This window comes from Folsomia candida, unplaced genomic scaffold (assembly GCF_002217175.1).
Source record: "Folsomia candida strain VU population unplaced genomic scaffold, ASM221717v1 Fcan01_Sc070, whole genome shotgun sequence".
NCBI classification, from domain to species: Eukaryota; Metazoa; Arthropoda; class Collembola; order Entomobryomorpha; family Isotomidae; genus Folsomia; species Folsomia candida.
The window spans coordinates 105,555-125,252 of record NW_019091262.1 but is presented as its reverse complement, the minus strand read 5'-3'; the positions used below and the strand labels follow the sequence as shown (position 1 = coordinate 125,252).

The window sequence follows — 19,698 nt, the reverse complement described above, 5'->3', positions numbered from 1 at the left end:
CTTTTATTAACGACGAGACTGAGCACTCGGGATCCACTCCACTCTCTCCCACACTTTGTAAACAGTGTGGAGAAATAAAGTTGCGAATTTCTTAAAACCTAAAGTGTGCAAAAAGTGGAGGCTCAAAGAGAATGCAGAGAATATTCTCCCCTCGTCACCATCGTCATCTCCTCCTCGGCCCAGTCAGTCTCAATAGTTGCATAGTCGTCGTCGTCGTCGTCGTCCTCCAACTAACTTTAAGCACCAGACCAGCCACACTGGTGACGAATATGTACACAGAACCAGGCGACCAACACCAAGGTTGCTCCTTGGTCCACACGCCCAGAAAACTCTAGCTGACAAAATTATCCAAACTTACAAATTATCCCCAACTCGCATTTCGTCAGGAATTAATTAATAAGAATTAATGAGCCATTTAAATTAGTGATGGCAGTGTGAGAGGCGGTGCAACCCTTGGCTAGATAGTTACTGACAAGAGTGAGTGCTTTGTGGGAGGGATGGAGGCAGCCCTGGTTAGTTGCTCATCTTGACCTCGCGTAGGTGGTACGAGGACCATAGAAACCACCCCAAGATGTGTTCAAAGCTGGTGTCGTGATTATTTTGGGGATGCCCAAAACGAGGTCGAGGGAGAAAGTTGTGCTGGACAGCGGCGGACTAGAATGTGCACGCGTATCGATCGTGGCCTCCTTTGGTCGACGCTCGCATCCAGAAAAGAAGCATATTAATCTCCCATCATTGGCCAATCTGGGATGAATTGGCTGACCAAGTGAAAGCAGCAGCAGCAGCAGCAGAAAAGGATAACAGTTCCAGTTTGGGAGTAAAAAGGTGCGTGGATAAATTTAGTCTCTCAGGTTTGGCAAAATGTTTCAAACTGGGAGAAATTTGGGTACAACAGATTTGCAAAATCTGCATGAAAATGTGTGAGTGAGTGAATCCCCCAGCATGGAATATTTGGGATTTTATTTGGTGTGCACAACGCAGCCATGAAATGATAGGGAACGCTTCGTCTTCATCATGCTCATCATTACATCGCAATCTATCAAATCAGGAACGAGACAGACATGCTTTCTCTTCCAGACTGAGTGAGTGAGTAGACGCACCGTCGTAAATATGCGGGGTCCGTGCAGATCGGATGTGGCCCATCTCATCTCCGCTGCCCCCACCATGTCCAGGCTACACAGCCTGCGTGAGTAAAAGCCACCATTTCTGCACTGCTCCCAGCACGAAACTCACAAAATCTTACGACTTTCTCCCAGGAAAGATTATCAGTCACATTAACAGTATTTTGCTCAGTGATTCATACGATACACGCGATTTGCAAGCCTGCTCCATCTTCTTATTGGCATCACTCAGAGGACGAGGAGGCTCTGCGGAAAGAACGTGGTCTCACTCGTCTCGCCCTATGTCGAGGGTGGAAGGTGGTTGTTGAGCCGGACAAGAAAAGCGGTCCCGCCCCTTCTGCCCGGTCCCTTCGACACAGCGAACAACATGATAAATCCTCATTTTCATTTCACTTCTTGTCAGAGAATCGCTTTCTTGGTGAATGTAATTCGAGGGGCGTTTTCGACTTTCTCCACCGACTGAGAAAGTATAACTTTGGGGGCGAGTTTGGTGGGAGAATTCAGTCACGAGCTGGACGACATTGTCATCTTTCCATTGTCTCTGATTTCTAAAATTACACATATTCTCTCTCAGCAAAAGGATTCAGTTTTTTGTAATATTCAGGAACTCTAAACATTGGAAAACGAAAGGTGGGTTTCTGTAAATCTTACTCCTTCAAACTTCTTGGTGCTCAGTTCGCTCCCTAAACAAAACCAAAACCTGTCCTCCTGCATATTTACCAAGGCTTGCTTTTCAAAAAAGACCTTCTCACATGGAATTTGCATAAGCACCCAACTCGAGTAGCCGTGCAGAGAGGAGTCAATCTCTTTCTGCCTCCTCTCTTGGCGACATGGTGCGGAAGGGGCAAATTGCGATCGCAACTTTTCCGCACGGCCCCGTACGTAAACAGACAACAAGTTCTCACCCAATAAACCTTGCTTTTTCTCGTCTCACCAACCGAATAGGAGGCCAGACTCACCTAGAAAGCACGACACCCAGCTCTGCACCTCGACATGAACAAATGTGGACGGATAAACGGGATAGACGATATTGGCACCGTCTCACTTTGCATCCCCCATTCGTACACTTTGTATTCATGCACGGCCATTTACATATTCCTCTGGTGCGAGAGGAGGATATGCAGTCACCTCGAGGACGTAAGAACCAAGTTACGCGTGCACATTTCCCATTCGTCCTCCGTCCCGAGTCAGAGTCAGTGTCACCCAGATTTATTTGGCAGCTCGTCTCACAGTGCAGTCCTTACTTAGTCGGCCAGTTAGGAGCACTCGCTAATGATCCATGTGCTCAGCCAGTTACACAAATGCGTGTTTTTCTACAGATGGGAGTAGCACGATGTGGGCGAATATTTGGATTCGTCAACATCCTCCTCGTCGCCCTCTTCCTCGTCGTCGCCCTGAACAAGGCCGAGGTGACGGCGTATGAATACCACCCCACTTCCGCCACCACCACCAGCCCGGCCTCGTCAGAGGAAACGGATGGGTCGTCCGGGGTGACACCACCTCCATCACCGGTCAACAAGCTCCTCGTCATCATGATGGATGGGTACGTGGCTGACCAAATATTTATCCAACACACAATAAACCTGATGGATTCCTCCAGTTGGGATACTTTTTGGCCCAATAATTTGTCCAAACATGAATTTACTCTTAACTAACTTGTCCAACTTAGCTCGTTGGACAATTTGTCAGCGTCCCAATTTTTCATAATTTTAATCTTATTTTAACTTTTTCCAAATTGAAGTGGTCCACAGAAGTTGCGTATTTTTGAAAACATGTTTCCTTATGGTTTCTGGGATTAGATTCCGGTGGGACTACTACGACCAGTCGAAGGGTGAGCTGCGGGGCTTCCCCCTGTTCCTGAAGGAGGGTGTGCAGGCAGAGTGGGTGGAGCCCATCTTTCCCTCCGAGTCCTACCCCGCCTGGACGACCATCTCCACCGGCCTCCACCCCGAGAACCACGGAATCCTGGCCAACTACATGTTCGACCTGAAGCACGGGGCCGTCTTCGACCTGGACGACGACTCCTCGACGAGCAAAGTCTTGTGGTGGCAAGACGCCGAGCCCATCTGGATCACGGCCACGAGGCAGAACAAAAAGTCCTTTCTCCACCTCTGGTCCAGGTGCGATGTCCCCTTCCAGGAAATCCTCCCCCATCGCTGCTCCGGCTATCGACCAGGTGGGTGTGCAGAGTCATTTCCCACTACGTGCAATCCTACCAAATACGACTAGTTCCATTCCTTTGTATGCATATCTGGGTCACCAAGTAGCGTCCTTAATAATCCTGCAACTCCTACTCTGACCTCTGCTCCCATTACTTTTCTTAATTACAATTACTCTCCAGTGTATACAAATATGCTAAAAAAATCTAGCGACAACAACTTAATTCTGTTTCCCTTACTCTCCAGCGCCCGGCATAGATCAATTTCGAAATACGCTGAACCTAGCGGTGGACAGTCTCCTGAAGGACTATGAATTGGCCATGGTACAAAATTACCACATTTAAATACCTCTCCCATAAATGAAACAGTTAACTTTTTCCCACCATAAACTAGGTTTACAGTGAACACCTGGACATTGTGGGGCACGAGTTCGGTCCATACTCGGCCGAGTTGAAGCAAACCATGCGAGACCTCGATGACGCCATGTACGACTTTTTGGACAGGATGGCCGACACCGGGCTTGACGACAAGGTGCTCATTCCTCCAATTAGCCGCATATTTAGTTAATTAGTACGCCAGCTATTGTGCATTTGCAGGTGAACGTGATTGTGGTGAGTGACCATGGGATGACGTGGATTGGGGGTGGATCTGGGACCGTGTACGTCCCCGTGGGCGACTATGTCAACAGCAGCTACGTCTACAAAGTTCTCGGAAAGGGGGCCATGATGCAGATTGCGCCCTACAGCAGGAGGATAGACACTGTAATTGCATGTAGTGGAGAGCTCTTATCGAAACCACGTGGTCACCTAATTTAATGTGTGTCCCTCAGGTTTACGAGAACTTGAAGGGCCGGCGCGGCTTTGACGTGTACCGTCGCGACGAGATTCCGGACGAATACCACTTCAAGAACCACCGCCTTGTGCAGGAAATCCTCCTCGTGGCGCAGCCCAACTTTTACCTCCAAGGGCTCCAAAGTTCCCAACAGGTTCCGCGGAGTCCTACCTACGTCCCCTTCAGGCCCCAACGTGGCACGCACGGCTACACCAATATGACCGATATGCGCACCATTTTCTTCGCCAGGGGGCCAGGTAAAAACATTTCTTTGCAAAATTCTCACTTCCCTAATTTCACATGAGCAGATTCATGCCAAACTTTGTGAGGGACGATTTTTGCCAAAATCATAAGCCATGTTACGTGAATATCATCCAATATTTTACAAAGTTTGCACGGTTAGATACGAATCTAGTAAAATTTTAATAAAATTCGGTCCCCGCAGATTTCAAGAAGGGGATCGTCCACCCTCCGATCCATTTGGTGGATGAGTACCAACTCTTCGCCAAGCTGCTCCACCTCCCCGCCCAGCCGAATAACGGGACGTGGTCCAAAGTGGCGGGGATGTTGGTCAGTGCTGCCAGAAGAGCGTCGTCGTCGTCACCCGGCGTCACCCTCGCCACACTTTTGCTCGTTCCATTACTTTTAATTTTACATAATGACTAAGCCACCAATTTCTGGATAAGCTCCGCCGCCCGCGCCCTCATCCTTCTGCACACACTATTTTTTGTCTCGAATAAGGTTTTATATTCCTGAAAGCTTTCCATTGTTTGTCGTAAACTTACGAAAAACAGAATTTTCCACGTATTCACGTAACTCGTACCATGAATTGATCCATAAAAAAGACTTTCCTACAAGCAAAGTGTGATGATATGTTGATTAATTAGTTAATTCGTTTCCGCCAAGCGGTATCCAAGCCTTGGATAAGGTTTTCATTAATTGGCGGGATTTTATCATGATGACAAGAAATTCATTTGTCTGGAAACCGGAAGCAAACTCGTGTGAGAAAACAGTTTTACTCTAGTTTGTCCGGCCAGTGATACAAATACGTATTTATGCAAATAAATAACGACCCATTATTATTACACATTTAGTTACGATTGATTAAGCATAACAAGAAGTTAATTGCATGTGCGGCCCCGAATTATTCGTCAATATTATTGTTATTTTGACACCGTTGCGTTTATGTATGCAACAAGAACAAGACGAATTATTTCGCAGGGAAGAGTGAGTTCCTGGAATTATTTTTCATTACGAATCACAAATCATACTTACAATTAGTTTTAGCTAAAAAATCACAAACGAATGTTCATTAGTCGGTAAGGGAAGATTCAATTTTATTTTAAGTACTGATCTTGAAATTATTGTTAATTGTGATCAAGAGAGAAACTTACCTTCTTATCGTCCAATCCAGTCGAGATAATAATGCAGAAGTAGCCAAGTAAGAATGCACGCACGCAAGTGGTTGGTTCGTGGTGCTAATTTGTACCTATGTATTACACATTATTACAATACTACAGAGATTCAATACAGAGAAATCCAATCATGGAAAATGGAAACAATAAATATTATTTGCCATAAAAATAGAAATTTCTGCTAGAGAATCTTTTAGAGAAAAATACAAGAATTTTAAAAAATTTCGGGTTCAATAAGATTCAAAGCCAGTCCAATTTATCAATAAAACGGAACGATAACAATAATCAAGGATTTTAAAAACGTGATTTTATGAAATCTTATAGAGAAATAACTGTAATTGCATGGGTTTAGCAGACTATTTATGAGATTGAAATTGGGATTAATTTTTACACAATTTTGGGTGCTATTGTTTCCTAGATTATAAAAAAAGAAAAGATGCAGATTTTGCAAAATGATCAACATAATGTGTAAATATAAATAAATGTCTCAAACTGTGTTTCAAAAAAATTGTTTAAAATTATGATTGTTAAATTTTTAGGTGAGAAAAAAATTCAAAAAGTCAACACGAAATAGTGTATTTATTTATTCAGGACGACTTTTAATAATTTGTACCGTATACTTATCAATATTCTAGATAATACAAAATACTTAATTTTTATCTTATCGTCGACACACACCTGTTAGCATTCCCTGAAAAAAAACAAGTTATCGAATCCTCTTAATATATAATTCAAACGACGAAAACTACAATAGTAAGTACTGATTTAGACAAAGTGCACACTTTCCTGTCGATTTTACGACTACTATTCTAAACACAGTGGAAAACGTAAGAGTGTAAATTGTAAAGTGAAAATAAATTCATGTCAAAAAAGCTATCAGTATTTGAAGTGAAATTATTGACACCTTTTTTCAACCCGAATTTCGCCTACTACAACTTTTGAATTTCTCAAATTTGGAAAAATTATACTGTCTTTTTTCACGAGTTAATTTTAGTTCGTTGCTCAAGTTTTGTCTAAAGCTCATTTATTTTTGTATTACTTAATTGGACAACATTCATGTACGAAATCCCGTTTTTACCAAATAGCAAACCGCACACCCCAAGGACAGAGTCAGATGAAGAAGAAATTACAAAATTCGCTCTACAATATTTAACTCCAAATCTAAATAAGTACTGAAACAGTTAACTAAATAAATTCTAATAAATTCTAAAGTATAATTTTAGCACTCTTTTTTTAGAACGGAATGATTAACTCATCAAAATCTAAGTTCATGAATATGGACGAGTCATTTTCCCGTCCAAATCGTTTACAGTAAACTCATAATTATTCACCGACGAAAATTACACCAATCAGCTATTCGAATTATTTATTTATTTTTATTTATTACTTATTGCCCAAACTAATTATTTTCAAAACGAAGGGACAAAGTAGTAGATGTGATGGATTTTAGCTTGATTTTGACCCCTGGATGTCATCCTGAAATTATCCTAATTTTTTTTAAACGCTATCTTCTATCTTATCCAATATTATTTTAGACTCTGGCATTTTTTGCATCGTGCCCGCTTCCGTTTCAAAGTGTTTGAATAATGTCGTACTTCTTTTTTAAGTCGATATTCTGATTTTTGGGGTCCATTTTGTCCTTCTTCCTGGCCGCGAGCTTGGCCCGCATCTCGGAAGCTGTCATGTTCAAGTCGAGCCCGTTGGCATTGCTCCCTGACGAGGATTTGGTCAGCATGGGGATGGGCGAGGGGGACGCCGAGCTGGGCGTGGTTGACATGGCGTATGGCGTGGGGGATGGACCGCCGCCCAGCGAGCTGCCCCCATCGTCGTCAACGCTGTGGTTTCCATTCCCGTTGTAGCCGTTCTTTCCACGATGGTGGGTGGGGCTGTGGGAGGCGGAGGAGGAGTGGTGGTGGTGAGCAGCCTCCTCCTTCTTCAGCGAATTCGTCTTGCTCTGAAATTACATGGACAGGAATTAGTTTCTGAGGAATTCTGGAGGAAAGATGGGGGCCCGCTCTCCCACTTTCGAGTCACAAGAAAATAGTGGCAAAGAAGGAGCACATCCTTTCTGCACAGGGATCGAGGGGGTAGATATGCGTGACCACGCCTCGTTAAGCTACCAGACTGCAGACTCGTTAAGTTACCAGAACGGAACGTATGGTCGGAACAAACAGATCTGATGAGACCCGTTCACGCAAAGTGGTCAGACCAATATTGAGCTATTTCTCTAAAGTGGGATTCGAATCCCAAACCAAAATAGTTCTACTTCAGAATTTAGACAGGTTTGTCATGGTTTTGTCCATAGTTTGCAAAAATATGTACCAAAAATGGAGTTCTGGTAGGTAGGAAATACAAATTTCCTGGAAATCACGTTATGTTTTATGTTGGTACGGAAGTCTTCGTGACGCGCTTCCACCAATTTGTATTGTATTGTACATATCTCTCCATTCAAGTATTTTTCCCTAATCAGACACTCCACTGTTCTACCCTTGGTGACACAAACAACAAATTTTATGCAGTCTCTATAAAACATTGTTATTCGTTATGCCTTTAATTCCTTTCTCCTAAAGTGAGTAAGCTAAATATGCACAATATAACACGGGCAGTAAAGATGGAATAGTTGGTTGAATATGATTTGGTAGGAATACTTTTCGCAAATGATGACTATTCTATTCTATCCACAATCGTCCAAATAGCAAATTTGGCAAATAATGCCAAATAGCTACCAAATAGATCTCATTGTTAACTATGGCTCAAGTCCCCAAGGAGTAAAGTACAAATAAGCGTAAAATGCGGGTATGTGCCCATGGAAGAAAGTTTGCCCCGCACCTTCTGCACGGTCCCCTGGTCACAATGAGGAATTGATCAATCGGTCAATTGACAAGATTTATCGCTGCGAAGGAAAAGGGAACGAAACATGCGGAAGTGAAACAAAGGAGTTTTAGCGTCATCCCACTTTTACGATTTGCATTCCTCGTCAGCCGACGGCCTCCCAATCTCAAGTGACATCATACGCTCTCAGAGAATCCTTCATCGACGGACGGACGTTGATTATTAAGATGTGCCCAATATTCAGATTCCTACACGAACTGATCAGCATTGCCTTGTAAATATTTTCAGCCAACTGCGACGACGAGTGTTGCCATTTTCTAGAAGAGATAGTCCCTGCAGTGCCGATGGGTTGGTCGTATGTACACTTGTCATAGCACAACTCTATGAGTGGACACTACACGAAGCGCAGTCCTTAGGCCTACCTTAGCAGTGCATATATGCATCATGCATAATTGCAATTACTCAACGAGAAATCTGCATCATCAACCGCTCGTCTATTTTGACTTTGCTCAAAAGTAATTATTTCAGTCTAATCAGCTAAACGGATATCGAATCATAATTATTTCAATGACTGGGACGAGGTGACAGAGTCAGTTTATCCTCGAGAGGAGATTTATCCCTATTTTTTAACGCTTTTGTCCCCACCACGTGGCCCAAAATCAGGATTTCATGTCCAGAATTTCATGTCCAGAAAATGAATGAGTGAAATTGCGGGTTGGAAAGTGCACTCGTGGAACCGCGTGTCACTTTTGGTATCCTCGTTTTCCTATTTACCAAGCCGCAGAAAAGCAAAGTCTTTAATCTGCTTGACCATTAAGTGCTAGTCGGCACTCGGCCAGGGTTCTGCTTCGCTGTAGCCAGTGAGGATTTGAATTGTCCCTTTGTTTCGAGATGTGTTTAAATTATGAAACCGTGTTTAAATATTTTATGACTGATTGTTTCCACCACCACCACACCGCATCATTATTCAATCCGTTAACCACCACATCGTTGCTTCGCTATAGAGTTCGTTAGTCGGTAAATGTACGGACGGAGGGCTTGATGAGATACGACACGAATCGAATATTTACATGCGAATAATGTTTAAAAATCTTTTTTTTAACGGACAAAGGCGCAGATTTCTCTTTCCCTTCGATTAAATTGGTTGGTGATTCATTTCCAATAAGTAAATACGAGTGGTATTAATTCCGATTGGGTGGAGAGGAGTGTGCGGAAATGATGTCGTGCACACTTGAGGATCAAAAAGAGTGCATCAAAAATGACCACACACACTTTACGCAGGTTCTCCTCACAATTTGTCACATTTCCGACGGATTTAAAAATAGGATTGCATTTCCTGTCTGTGCAAAAATCGGAATTGGACTAATCTCAGTCGGATGCGTGTATACATAAATGCGATCACGTTACAAAAGCCAGAAATCTACATCTCTCTTTACTGCACTCAATTAAGTGCATTTGAAGGTGCTTAATTTCTAGTTATAAGCTCCATATTTCACTTATGTACATTTACATGCATCGCCCATTGACAGACACAAAAGGCACCTTCCAATGGCGCTTCTAGGAAACCCTGGTTTTAGATTTATTTCATTTTTATCATAACAATTTCACAAGTGCAAAAACAATGGTCACGTCGCAAAGTTTCTGAGCAAGAAACTGTAACTCGACTATCCTGGTTTGGTTAGGAATATCAAATCCAAAATCCGTTTTGCATAATTTGCAAAATACCTTAGGTTAGGCATAAACGATGTCACATTTTTCAGACCCCTCATGGGTTACACCCACCTTGAGCACGTGGCGCAATGGAGCCGTCACGTGAAAAGCTCTCGTGACACTTCCCACCGGACATATCACCCCTCGCCAAATTTATCTCATGCGATTTTGACATTGACCATGTTCCAGCAAGAATATACGCGTCGCAGTATTTCTTCAGAGAGAAGAGTAACTTTTATGAAGCATGCAATTTATGCGTATACATATGCAGTACATTGACCCATAAATCTGCATACTATGTACATTTTACTGCATGCAGTTGGCCGACCACGATTGAGTTTTTAACAAGGGACGAAATATTTATCCCTCGCAAAAAATGAGTCACCAAAGGACAATGCAATCTATTCGCTCTTGATAAATAAGTAATGCGGGCTAAAAATACAGCCTACAAATGTTTTCACTAATCAACCATGTAACTGGGTCATTAAATCATTAATTACTCCTTTAATTGGAAGGTGGGGCGATTGGGTTTGATCAAGATTTGAGCCGATTGCAAACCCTGACCCCCACTGCTCAATATTTCAGTGTGCGCATATAATAATTCACACATCCAATTAGAGCCCCTGTCTCTGTTGATTCTCATTCCGTCCTCAGGGTCGTCCCAGAGTCGACACAATTTCACGACAATGCAGACTAAGTTTCATCCCAAAGTCACAATCATCATCAGCAAATGGAATGTCTTCCCGTGCGCCATTAACAAGGAATGGCTGATTAAATTTATTTCGTTAACTATGTAAAAGTCCACGAGGCCGCGTTGCCTTCGATGTGCGTGGTTTAGGTTGAAAATGAAAGTGATTACACGCTAAATCATGTGGGAGCAAAAATTTTACCCAAGAAAATATTGTGCAGGAAGCTCAAAATGTCCAATTAGAAAAGCCGGCTTTAGTTTGTGATACAATTATAATTAGGCATACTCGTACAGACAAGAAATTCCATGCTACTGACGGGGTAAGGACACAACTTAACTCGAGGATAATTTGTTGTCACATTATTTACAGTGCAGAACAAATCAGAACGGCCGATTTTGACCTTTCTAATGCCCACGTGAAGTTTGGTGAGGGGTGAGGTTTCGCCCTGAGAAAAAATCCCCTCCCTTCTGCAAAGCTCCAGAGGGAATCGTGGGATTTCATCCTCTTGAAACATTCATCATTCAATTTGATCCTCGAAGCCTCGAAGTCCGTGGGACCCTCCAAGTATTACGCCGTTATAAATCAGAGGGAAAATCCGTTCCATGCATCCATACGAGTAGAAAATAGGAGTAGTGGGTATACTTTAATTACTCTACGTCCTCCTTGAACGACCCTGACGGAGTGAAAGCCATGAATGAAAGTGGACCAATTGAGCTTGAAATACATATTCGTCTACAATCAGGGAACAATAATGGTTACCCATCTTGTTTAATTGGGCTCCCATTGTTTCCCAATTAGCTCGTTGCGCAAAGTGTAATTACCCACACAATATGTTTACAAGAGTCGTTCGGATTGTGAAATTTCTAGAGGACGTAATTCCGACCTGATTTTGCTCCAACCTAATAACCATACCCCGGACAAATATTTTTTTATCCTACCCTACTCGTGTTGAGCTCAACATGAGTAGGGTAGGATAAAAAAATATTTGTCCGGAGTATGCTAATAACCCACACACACCGTTGTTGCAGTGCTCACTGCTGAGCAGCAGCGAAACCAAAACCAGGAAAAGGAAACGAGATATTTTTCTCCAATGAGAACCCAAACCTGTCCATGTTTTTCTTCGCGAATTTCATATTCCACGAGCATTGTCATGATCCAGCTAAACAAATGCTTGCACATGGGCCCGTGCAGGAAAGTCGTCCTGGATTTCGACCCATTTTCACCCATTGCGAGGGAGATGCCACTCTACACGCGCAGCCTCCAAACCCTGTTACTCATCGAGGGAGGATTGGCATTGGAAACACCTGTCTGCTCTACGTACTAAAATTTCCTATTATTTCCATCATTTTTCGCAAATAGAACACGAAGCCTGCAAAAAATTGGCAAATAGCATGCCACCAGACGGTTGTCTTGGTGCGGCTGTGCAGAGAGGATGTGCAATATCCTTTTTCCGAGGTCACACCACAATGTCCACTCCTCCGCAAAGGCTGGATTGCAGAGACCGCAGAGGATTCGTTGCCCTTGTCTGGAGTAGGTCGCGTCCTTTCTGCACGGCTCAGAGTCATTTTATTTATCGCATTTTGGGAGGAAAATTGCTCAGATCGACCCTGAGACCCCAATGTCGGTGGGAGCCAATTGTGCCGGTAGAAAATTATGAGGATGCATGATCAAGCCAAGTCATAAAACATGACATAATTCCACCATGCACATGCCCCCAATGGCCGCCCCTCCTTATGCTCCCACACACACGAGGCTCAACGTGAGGAATAAGATGCTGGATAAAGAGCCAAGTACGCAACGTGACGTGACGCACCGGCACATTCATATTTATATCGCCGCAATTATTATTCCTCCAGAGACTGACTTGACAATGGGAACTCCATCCATGCACACGTCTTAATTTTACCATTCGAGTCAAAGTACTGGAGAGCACGACCTCATTAAACGAGGCTTTTAATCCCTGTCTTCAATATCCGATATTTTCCGGCCTGATTTTTGCACGACGTAGGCCTTCCCATGCAGCATCGATATCGTTATTTCATTCCCCAGTGTAATTATCGAACCGACTGGGCATGCGGTTTCTCCTTGTTGCAAAGTATCGAGATTCCAAGCGCAATAATGGACTCGAAGGAAGCCCACGTGACAATGCTTCATGCTCGTCGTCGTGGTAGATGTTTTTGGACCATTTTTTTGGGATTGGTATTCAGCCCGGGTGCGACCTTCTTTGCGCCACTTGAAATGCAAATGTTGGGAAAACAATGAATACAAAGTACACAACCCATGCCATTCAATTTCAATCCTCCCAAATATTTGGTTTTCCTCCTCCGCCATCATCAAAATGTTAAAATTTTGCACTATCCTTCTCCGCACGGGGAGAGCTTGGCCGTGCAGAAAGGACGGCATCCCCCACTTCACCTCAAGTTGGTAGCGGAAAATCAGCCACATCTTTTCCGCACAGCCCTCGAGTGTCATAATTATGTGATGCATACCTTTTCGTAAATTAGCACAGTACCAGCATGCAGCATGATGATGAAAAACCAGGCATGAGAAAGTCGCAATTGAGACGTCCCAAATTGCAAAAATGCAAATACACCTCTCTCCCATTCAACCCCATCTCGTCAATTCCACCGTGTTGTGAATTAAAGTGCAAAATTTGCATTTAAACAGTGTCATCATCTTAATCCATTCCCTGTTGCTTTTTGATTTACGGAATCAAAATCAAAGCTGAGACCAAGACAGCTTCCCGATTTAAATAGTGACTCACCCACAAGAAGACTTTCCTCGTCAATATGTGGCTGACCAGAACAAGTCGTCACCGTGGGTCTATCTATTTAACTACGTCGTGCATACTTTGCACATTTATCTGCCATTCAAACAGAAGGATAAGCAGGCCCAACAAATATTTTGTACCAGGAGCGCAGGAGGCGTTGCATGCATGCATACGTTTCAGCGAATAAACTGCAAATACTGATCCCCAACGAGACGAAGGAGAAAAGGTGTCACATTTGTGGATGCTGTATTTACTTATCGATTCCATAAACAAATAAGTCATGCAAAAGAGCAAAAGGAGGCAAAAAATATCATTGCTTTTATCACCACCACCACCACAAAGTTTTATCACATATTGTACAATACTCTCGTCCCAATAATCAGCCATTATCGGGCAAAAGTATGCGTGTGACGGATGTCAGAGTGCGACGTCAATGCATGTATTTGCATATTTCTATTATTGAGGTTGAGACTGGATAAATACATACGTATTTATTACGAAATTTGCTCGATATTTGTGAAATGCAACTGTCCGGTTTTTCCAAATGGGACAATTTTTTAGGGAAAAATATGTGGTAACACGAGTAAAAAGTGCGTAAAGGATGGGAAATATTTCGCAAAGAAATTTGTGGTCATAAAGGGAATGATGAAAAGAGGAGCAAAACTTTGATTTTTTGTCGTCACTCTAATTTTTGTAATTTCGACTGTTTTTCTGAAAAGTAATAAATTTTCCAAGCGCCTAATTACGTGACCTGTCTGCTCATAATTGATTACTCATCTGTCCAAAATACAGGTGGTTTGTATAAATAATTCCACCCTGATTGCCACCACGGCCAAATATTCGGCTTCGTGTATTGTTGAACATCTCGAAACCCTGTGGCATCCCGGTCTGAAAGGAAACTAATTGCGAATTTAATTCCAATTTAAATCCTTTCTGCGAATGTGGATCTCTGTGCGGCTAAAAATTGTCTGGTTTGGTTTTCTCCTCGTGTGCACAACTGTTGCGAAGTCGTCGTCCGGCCGGCGGATCGCAGATCTCGCCTCGTCAAATTAATATTCATGCTTCGCCCTAATTTTCACTCGAGTTATCAGAATGCACATTACGCGAGAGGGCCTCGCACAAAGGATGGCGTCTCCTTCCGCCCCCGTCCCCATGTCCAAGGGTGACCTATGCCTCACCCTAGGTTAGACTTCTTACAGGTTTTACAAATTTCGAAAATTCCTACAAAACTTTGCAACAGAAATGTGTAGCCTCGTAGCGATTTGCTTGCATGAATTTGTAAATACATCATGTTGCCAATTCGAAATATGGCAGGAATGCAGGCAAGTCGTCAACAAGCATCGACTTGGCATAGTTTCACTTTGAGAGAGACGTGCTGTACATGTTGTCTCTTACAGATGCAGTCAGTCGTCGTCACTAGTCGTCAGTGGTGGTGGTGGTGGTGGTGGTGACGACGGTCGGACAACAGTGCCAAGAATGGTGGTGTCCACCTTAAGTGAGTGCGACTTCTCTCTTTCCGTCGCCGTCATATTCCAACGCCAGTGAGTATGCAACGACGCAGTTTTAGGACTGCAGGGATATGCAGAAAGTGGTCAAATTCCTCATCCATTTCAGATTTCTTTCAAACGAAGGAAATTTAATATTACCTTGTTAATTGACGTCTATTCAATAAGCTGCATTTACATATTTTTGTAAATATGCAAATGACACTCGCATTCCTTCCTTCCTACAACGAACTACTTGTTGCGTGTCTATGCATGGTGAATTCTTTGCCAGTTTTGCAACGATGAACATGGGAGAGCATCACGAAACAAGATCACGTCCTTCATGTCACTCCCCACAAATTTAATTTTATTACGAAACTACTCGTAGAAAATGTGGCCTGAAGTGAAAAACGAGCAGACATGGAGTTCTGCATTCTCATGAAAATGAACATTTTGACATTTAATCCTCGTCACATTTATTCTTACAAGAATTATCGCTGGACAAGTTTCATGCAGGCAGCAGGAAGAAGAAGAATTTGACCCTTCCAACCAATCGTCCGTCCTGAATTTTAATTCCAAACAGGTCTCAAAACTATGATGCCGGGTAATTAATTGGCTTTTTTCCTGCCTCACAAAAAAAACGTGCGCCGCCTGGGTCTGAATTCTAACCCTGATTATGATGGGATTTGGAAATTATATACTTTTTCCTGGAATAATTCATCTTTTCATTGGAATAATTTGCATTAATTTTATACAACTCTGGGCTTATCTGCGCTTGCATAGAGGAGATTGGATTTACGAGCGAGCTCCTCTTTTTATGACCACGCACGCTGCACAGGCACAACAACATTGCATTGCATGAGATGGGGACGTTCAGTACCGTCGTAAATGTACGACCTGCAAGTTTGCTTGGTAGTTGATGAGCGAATTAAGGAATTATTCCCACAACCACCGCCACACGATTAAATAATCCCAATGAAATACATGCATGCTAATAAATAATCTACAGAAATATTATTCCCTCTGCATGGGAAAAATGTCCTGCTCAAGTTTAACTTGCAGGCGTGGAAAATGTGTCATTCCAACAATTTTAGTGCATACGTGTACGCTTCAAGGTGAAGACAAAATTTCTGAAAAATATTTACTCAGCTTTCCTCCCAGTTAAATAATTTCCGACTTGAGGAAAAAAGAATCAGGGAAAAATCTATGCTTATGATACGAATGAAACGATGTCCAGCATTCGGAGAGGGGGGCAAAGGTGGGGAAATTGGTGTCTCGGAAGGGGGTAAAAGATGGGGTGTGAACTTACGGGTGAGGACGATCCGGATCCCGAGTGGTAGCTGTCCGACATTCGTGACGGCCTGTCCTCCTCGGAGTGCGTGGACCCGGCGTGATTGACCGTCTCGTTGTTGGTGGGGGTGAGGACGACGGTGGTGACGTTGGGGCGTGGCACGGGTGTCTGCTTGTACAGAACGTTCGGCATGGACCCCGTGACCACAATGTTCCTCGACTTGTAGAACTGGTCCGTCTTCTCGTCCATCACCAAGAGCTTCGTCTCATTCGGGACAGCCTTGATCCTCTGAACCACCTGCTTATGCTGCCACATAAAAAAAACAGGTCAAAATTTACAGCGGAAATTTCACCCCAGCGAAAATGCAAGTAGTCAAAAACTGGATAAGAAATCCATAATTTTTTAACAAAATCTAGAAATTTCATGCTATGAAATATCACATCTATTTTCACAATATTTCAAATCCCTATCATAAACAATTGAGCACTTTTTCCTAAACGTGCAATTAAATACTGTGTCAAATTTGAATTCTCGCTAAAATCTCTTCCCAACATTTTCTCCTCACATTTTCATTTGAAATGTTGGTATCATTGACTTCGATGATGCGATCATTCGCCTTCAATCCGGCCAAGTCAGCGGGCGAGTCCTTATCCACTTTGCCAATGTACTGGCCAGGCTTCGTCTTCTCGCCATGCAAATTGAACCCATAGCCGTCGAAATCTGGCCATTTGCTTAAATGACAGAGTCGCGGGGGTGGCGCGTCGTCCGGCAAATTGCTCATTTTTACTACTCACTCACTCGTTCCTCAGCGAGCAAATTCAAAATTGTCCAAAAAATCACGGCAACACCACTTGCTCAATAATCGATTTCGGAATATACCAACTTGTTTGGAAAATTGGGAGGCGACGACGAAATTGACGACGCACTAGTAGAATCCACCGCTCACCAACTCACACACCTTTAACGAAGCAACTAAGCAGGCTGCAATATTATTTTTCAATATATTTGTCAGTCGCACGACATCTCAACAACCACCACAACACACACCAGCAACTTGTTACTTGTTATTATTACCAACAACGCCATGAGTATATAGACAAGTGTTTAGTGGATTGGATTGTCCGTCCATGGTGAAATAACCAAAGGGTTGGAAGGGGCCGTGCGGAAGGGACGTGACCAATCTCCTGGTTCTACTACGTCGCAATCACAATGCTATCCAGGAGGGGAGAAGGTGCTCGGGACGCCATCCCTTTTGCACAGGCCCCCGACGTACTTGATCCTCCTCCTCATGTATTACATTATTTTCCTTACGTGCTCATTCAACGTGTACGAAATGAGAATCAGGATGCCATCCACCCAATCCACCTGCCACCACGAACCAGAGCCCCAAGTAACATGAGAAGAACAAGCCAGCATTCAACATGGGTCTCTTCTCGACTAGGATGCCATTAGGTGACCGGTTCATGAAACTGTGCTAAATCAGCCCCACAAAGAAATGCATACCTGTAACGATTCGAATTTAGGCAAAGTTCCCTTGAACGACTCTTTCAAAGAGGAGGAGGAGGATAACCTTATTCATTTCGTGGGCATGTGAGCGAGCGAGCGAGTGAGGTAGGTGACCAGCAAGCAGTAGGGTGTCCAACTTGTCAAACATGCAGGTGAGCAGATTGGAAATGAATGAGCTTTATTTATTCGAGAGGAAGTTTGGGCAAACCTTTTTTTAGCTAAGAAGAAACCACAGCCGTTTCCACGCACCGTGCGGAAAGCATGTCGCCAATTGGAAACGGGTCAAGGGCCTTGACTCAAGGCATCCCATCCTCCCCTTGTCAATTTAGTACAGAATAAAGGTCACCTCAGGGGTCAAAATTTTCCGACAATGGATCACATTCTTTATGCCGGGTTCCTTACGGAGGAGGATATGTGGTGGTTTTTCTGGTAAATTCGATCGTCACCCAAACACCCAGGAGGAGATGCGGGGACAAAATCCGTCTCCTCTTTTACATGAATCCAGCTAATCATCAGCTTATCGCAAGTATTTTAGCTGCACATCATATTTCTTGCATTCATTTGGATAAGCATGACGATACGCACGAATCTGCCGGCTAGATTTTTATCCGTGCATGCACAATCTACATCCTAATTCTTGTTGGCTTCATGCATCCTAAGTTTTTAAGTGCTTATTGAAAATTCCAGAAAAGCTTAAAGGTTGGAATAATTCAGTACTTTCCAAATTTTACATCTGAAATCCCATTTGATGTTTTTCACATTCATGACGACCCCCACATTTCCCTCTTTCCTGTCTTTTATACCCTTTAAAGCATATCGTGTGCCTGTTTGTATGCAAATCACCTTAATCTCTTGCTCCCCTGGTACATAAATAGAAGAATTATGACATTACAGGATTTACGAGGCTAGTTAAACAAATCGTGACATGTCAACGTTAAATTTACCCATGTTCTCACTTTTGCCACAATGCTTCATATTTGTCCTGGCCTTTGGAGGCCTGCCTAAACCATATTTTATTACCAGAAAACAATAAGTGTACAAATTTCTGCTGATTTGACATGTCACCCAGTACAGACAACATATTGTCGTGGTTCGTGTATACCATGGAGTTTATAAGAAAAGATTACGATCCCAAAAGTGAGCAATATGTTCCATTTAACGATGACAATCCTGTGTGGTTGCTTATTTAGCATGTGCTAAAATTGAGCACTGCTTGTGCCAATGCATGTGGTCAGGATACTGTTGTTGGCATTATTCTGCGATTACGACTCTTCGCATTGGTTTCCTTCGTCGTTTCCTTTTCTTTCGAGACACGGTGCAAAAAGGACGTGATCGACGCGAGTGAGGGAAATGGTCTGGGTCAAGGCGTCATTCTGCTACCCCTGGACAAAATCCGTCACATGTCTCATGCACGGTCGTCCCTTAATAAAGAGAGTTGAATAAATAGTCGTCTCTTAATAAGAGACGTCATGAGAGGGGGTCGTGCAGATCACCACTCACGACTCACTGCAGAGATAGCATGCGACCCCTCTCAACCCGAACAGACATCCCTCGCGCACAGCCCCACCCAAGTATTTACTGCACACGTTAAATGACTCAATAATTAAAAAAGACATGATGACAACCTCTCATAAAAGGAGACACAGGCAGGGCAAAAGTAAAATCTTAATGTTTACCGCACACCGTTTAATGACAAGTTCTTGGGACGACAAAAAGGATTCTTAAGCCAAGAAGAAGGAACGACGAGCCAAGGTCAGAGACAGCGTGGTTCTTGGTTTAGTGACTCGACTCCCTTCTTCTAGAAAAATGGCTTTTTACCACGGCCTGAATTGTGTCATCTCCCATACAACAACCAAGTACTTGTTAATTTCATTCCTAAACCTGACGTCT

General features: G+C 43.2%; 2 protein-coding genes across 2 annotated transcripts; one reads left to right on the top strand and one right to left on the bottom strand.

The window, feature by feature from the left end:
- Positions 1–34: 34 nt before the first annotated feature.
- Positions 35–6,271, top strand: LOC110862816 (glycerophosphocholine cholinephosphodiesterase ENPP6). The gene is made up of 8 exons (XM_022112024.2): positions 35–825; positions 2,441–2,664; positions 2,921–3,297; positions 3,527–3,603; positions 3,674–3,811; positions 3,877–4,041; positions 4,110–4,368; positions 4,557–6,271. The coding sequence occupies exons 2-8, from the start codon at positions 2,441–2,443 to the stop codon at positions 4,775–4,777; spliced, it is 1,461 nt and encodes a 486-aa protein (XP_021967716.1). The 5' UTR covers positions 35–825; the 3' UTR covers positions 4,778–6,271.
- Positions 6,087–17,353, bottom strand: LOC110862821 (Na(+)/H(+) exchange regulatory cofactor NHE-RF2). The gene is made up of 3 exons (XM_022112029.2): positions 16,868–17,353; positions 16,321–16,608; positions 6,087–7,480 (listed from the first exon to the last, which is right to left on the bottom strand). The coding sequence occupies exons 1-3, from the start codon at positions 17,081–17,083 to the stop codon at positions 7,097–7,099; spliced, it is 888 nt and encodes a 295-aa protein (XP_021967721.1). The 5' UTR covers positions 17,084–17,353; the 3' UTR covers positions 6,087–7,096.
- Positions 17,354–19,698: the final 2,345 nt, after the last annotated feature.

Coding starts and splice junctions, on each gene's coding strand:
- LOC110862821 (XM_022112029.2), bottom strand. CDS start 17,083: ATGAGCAATTTGCCGGACGACGCGCCACCCCCGCGACTCTGTCATTTA. Junction 16,609..16,867: donor CCAACATTTCAAATGAAAAT/GTGAGGAGAAAA, acceptor TTTATGTGGCAG/CATAAGCAGGTGGTTCAGAG. Junction 7,481..16,320: donor GATCCGGATCGTCCTCACCC/GTAAGTTCACAC, acceptor ATGTAATTTCAG/AGCAAGACGAATTCGCTGAA.
- LOC110862816 (XM_022112024.2), top strand. CDS start 2,441: ATGGGAGTAGCACGATGTGGGCGAATATTTGGATTCGTCAACATCCTC. Junction 3,298..3,526: donor CTGCTCCGGCTATCGACCAG/GTGGGTGTGCAG, acceptor CTTACTCTCCAG/CGCCCGGCATAGATCAATTT. Junction 3,812..3,876: donor ACACCGGGCTTGACGACAAG/GTGCTCATTCCT, acceptor GTGCATTTGCAG/GTGAACGTGATTGTGGTGAG.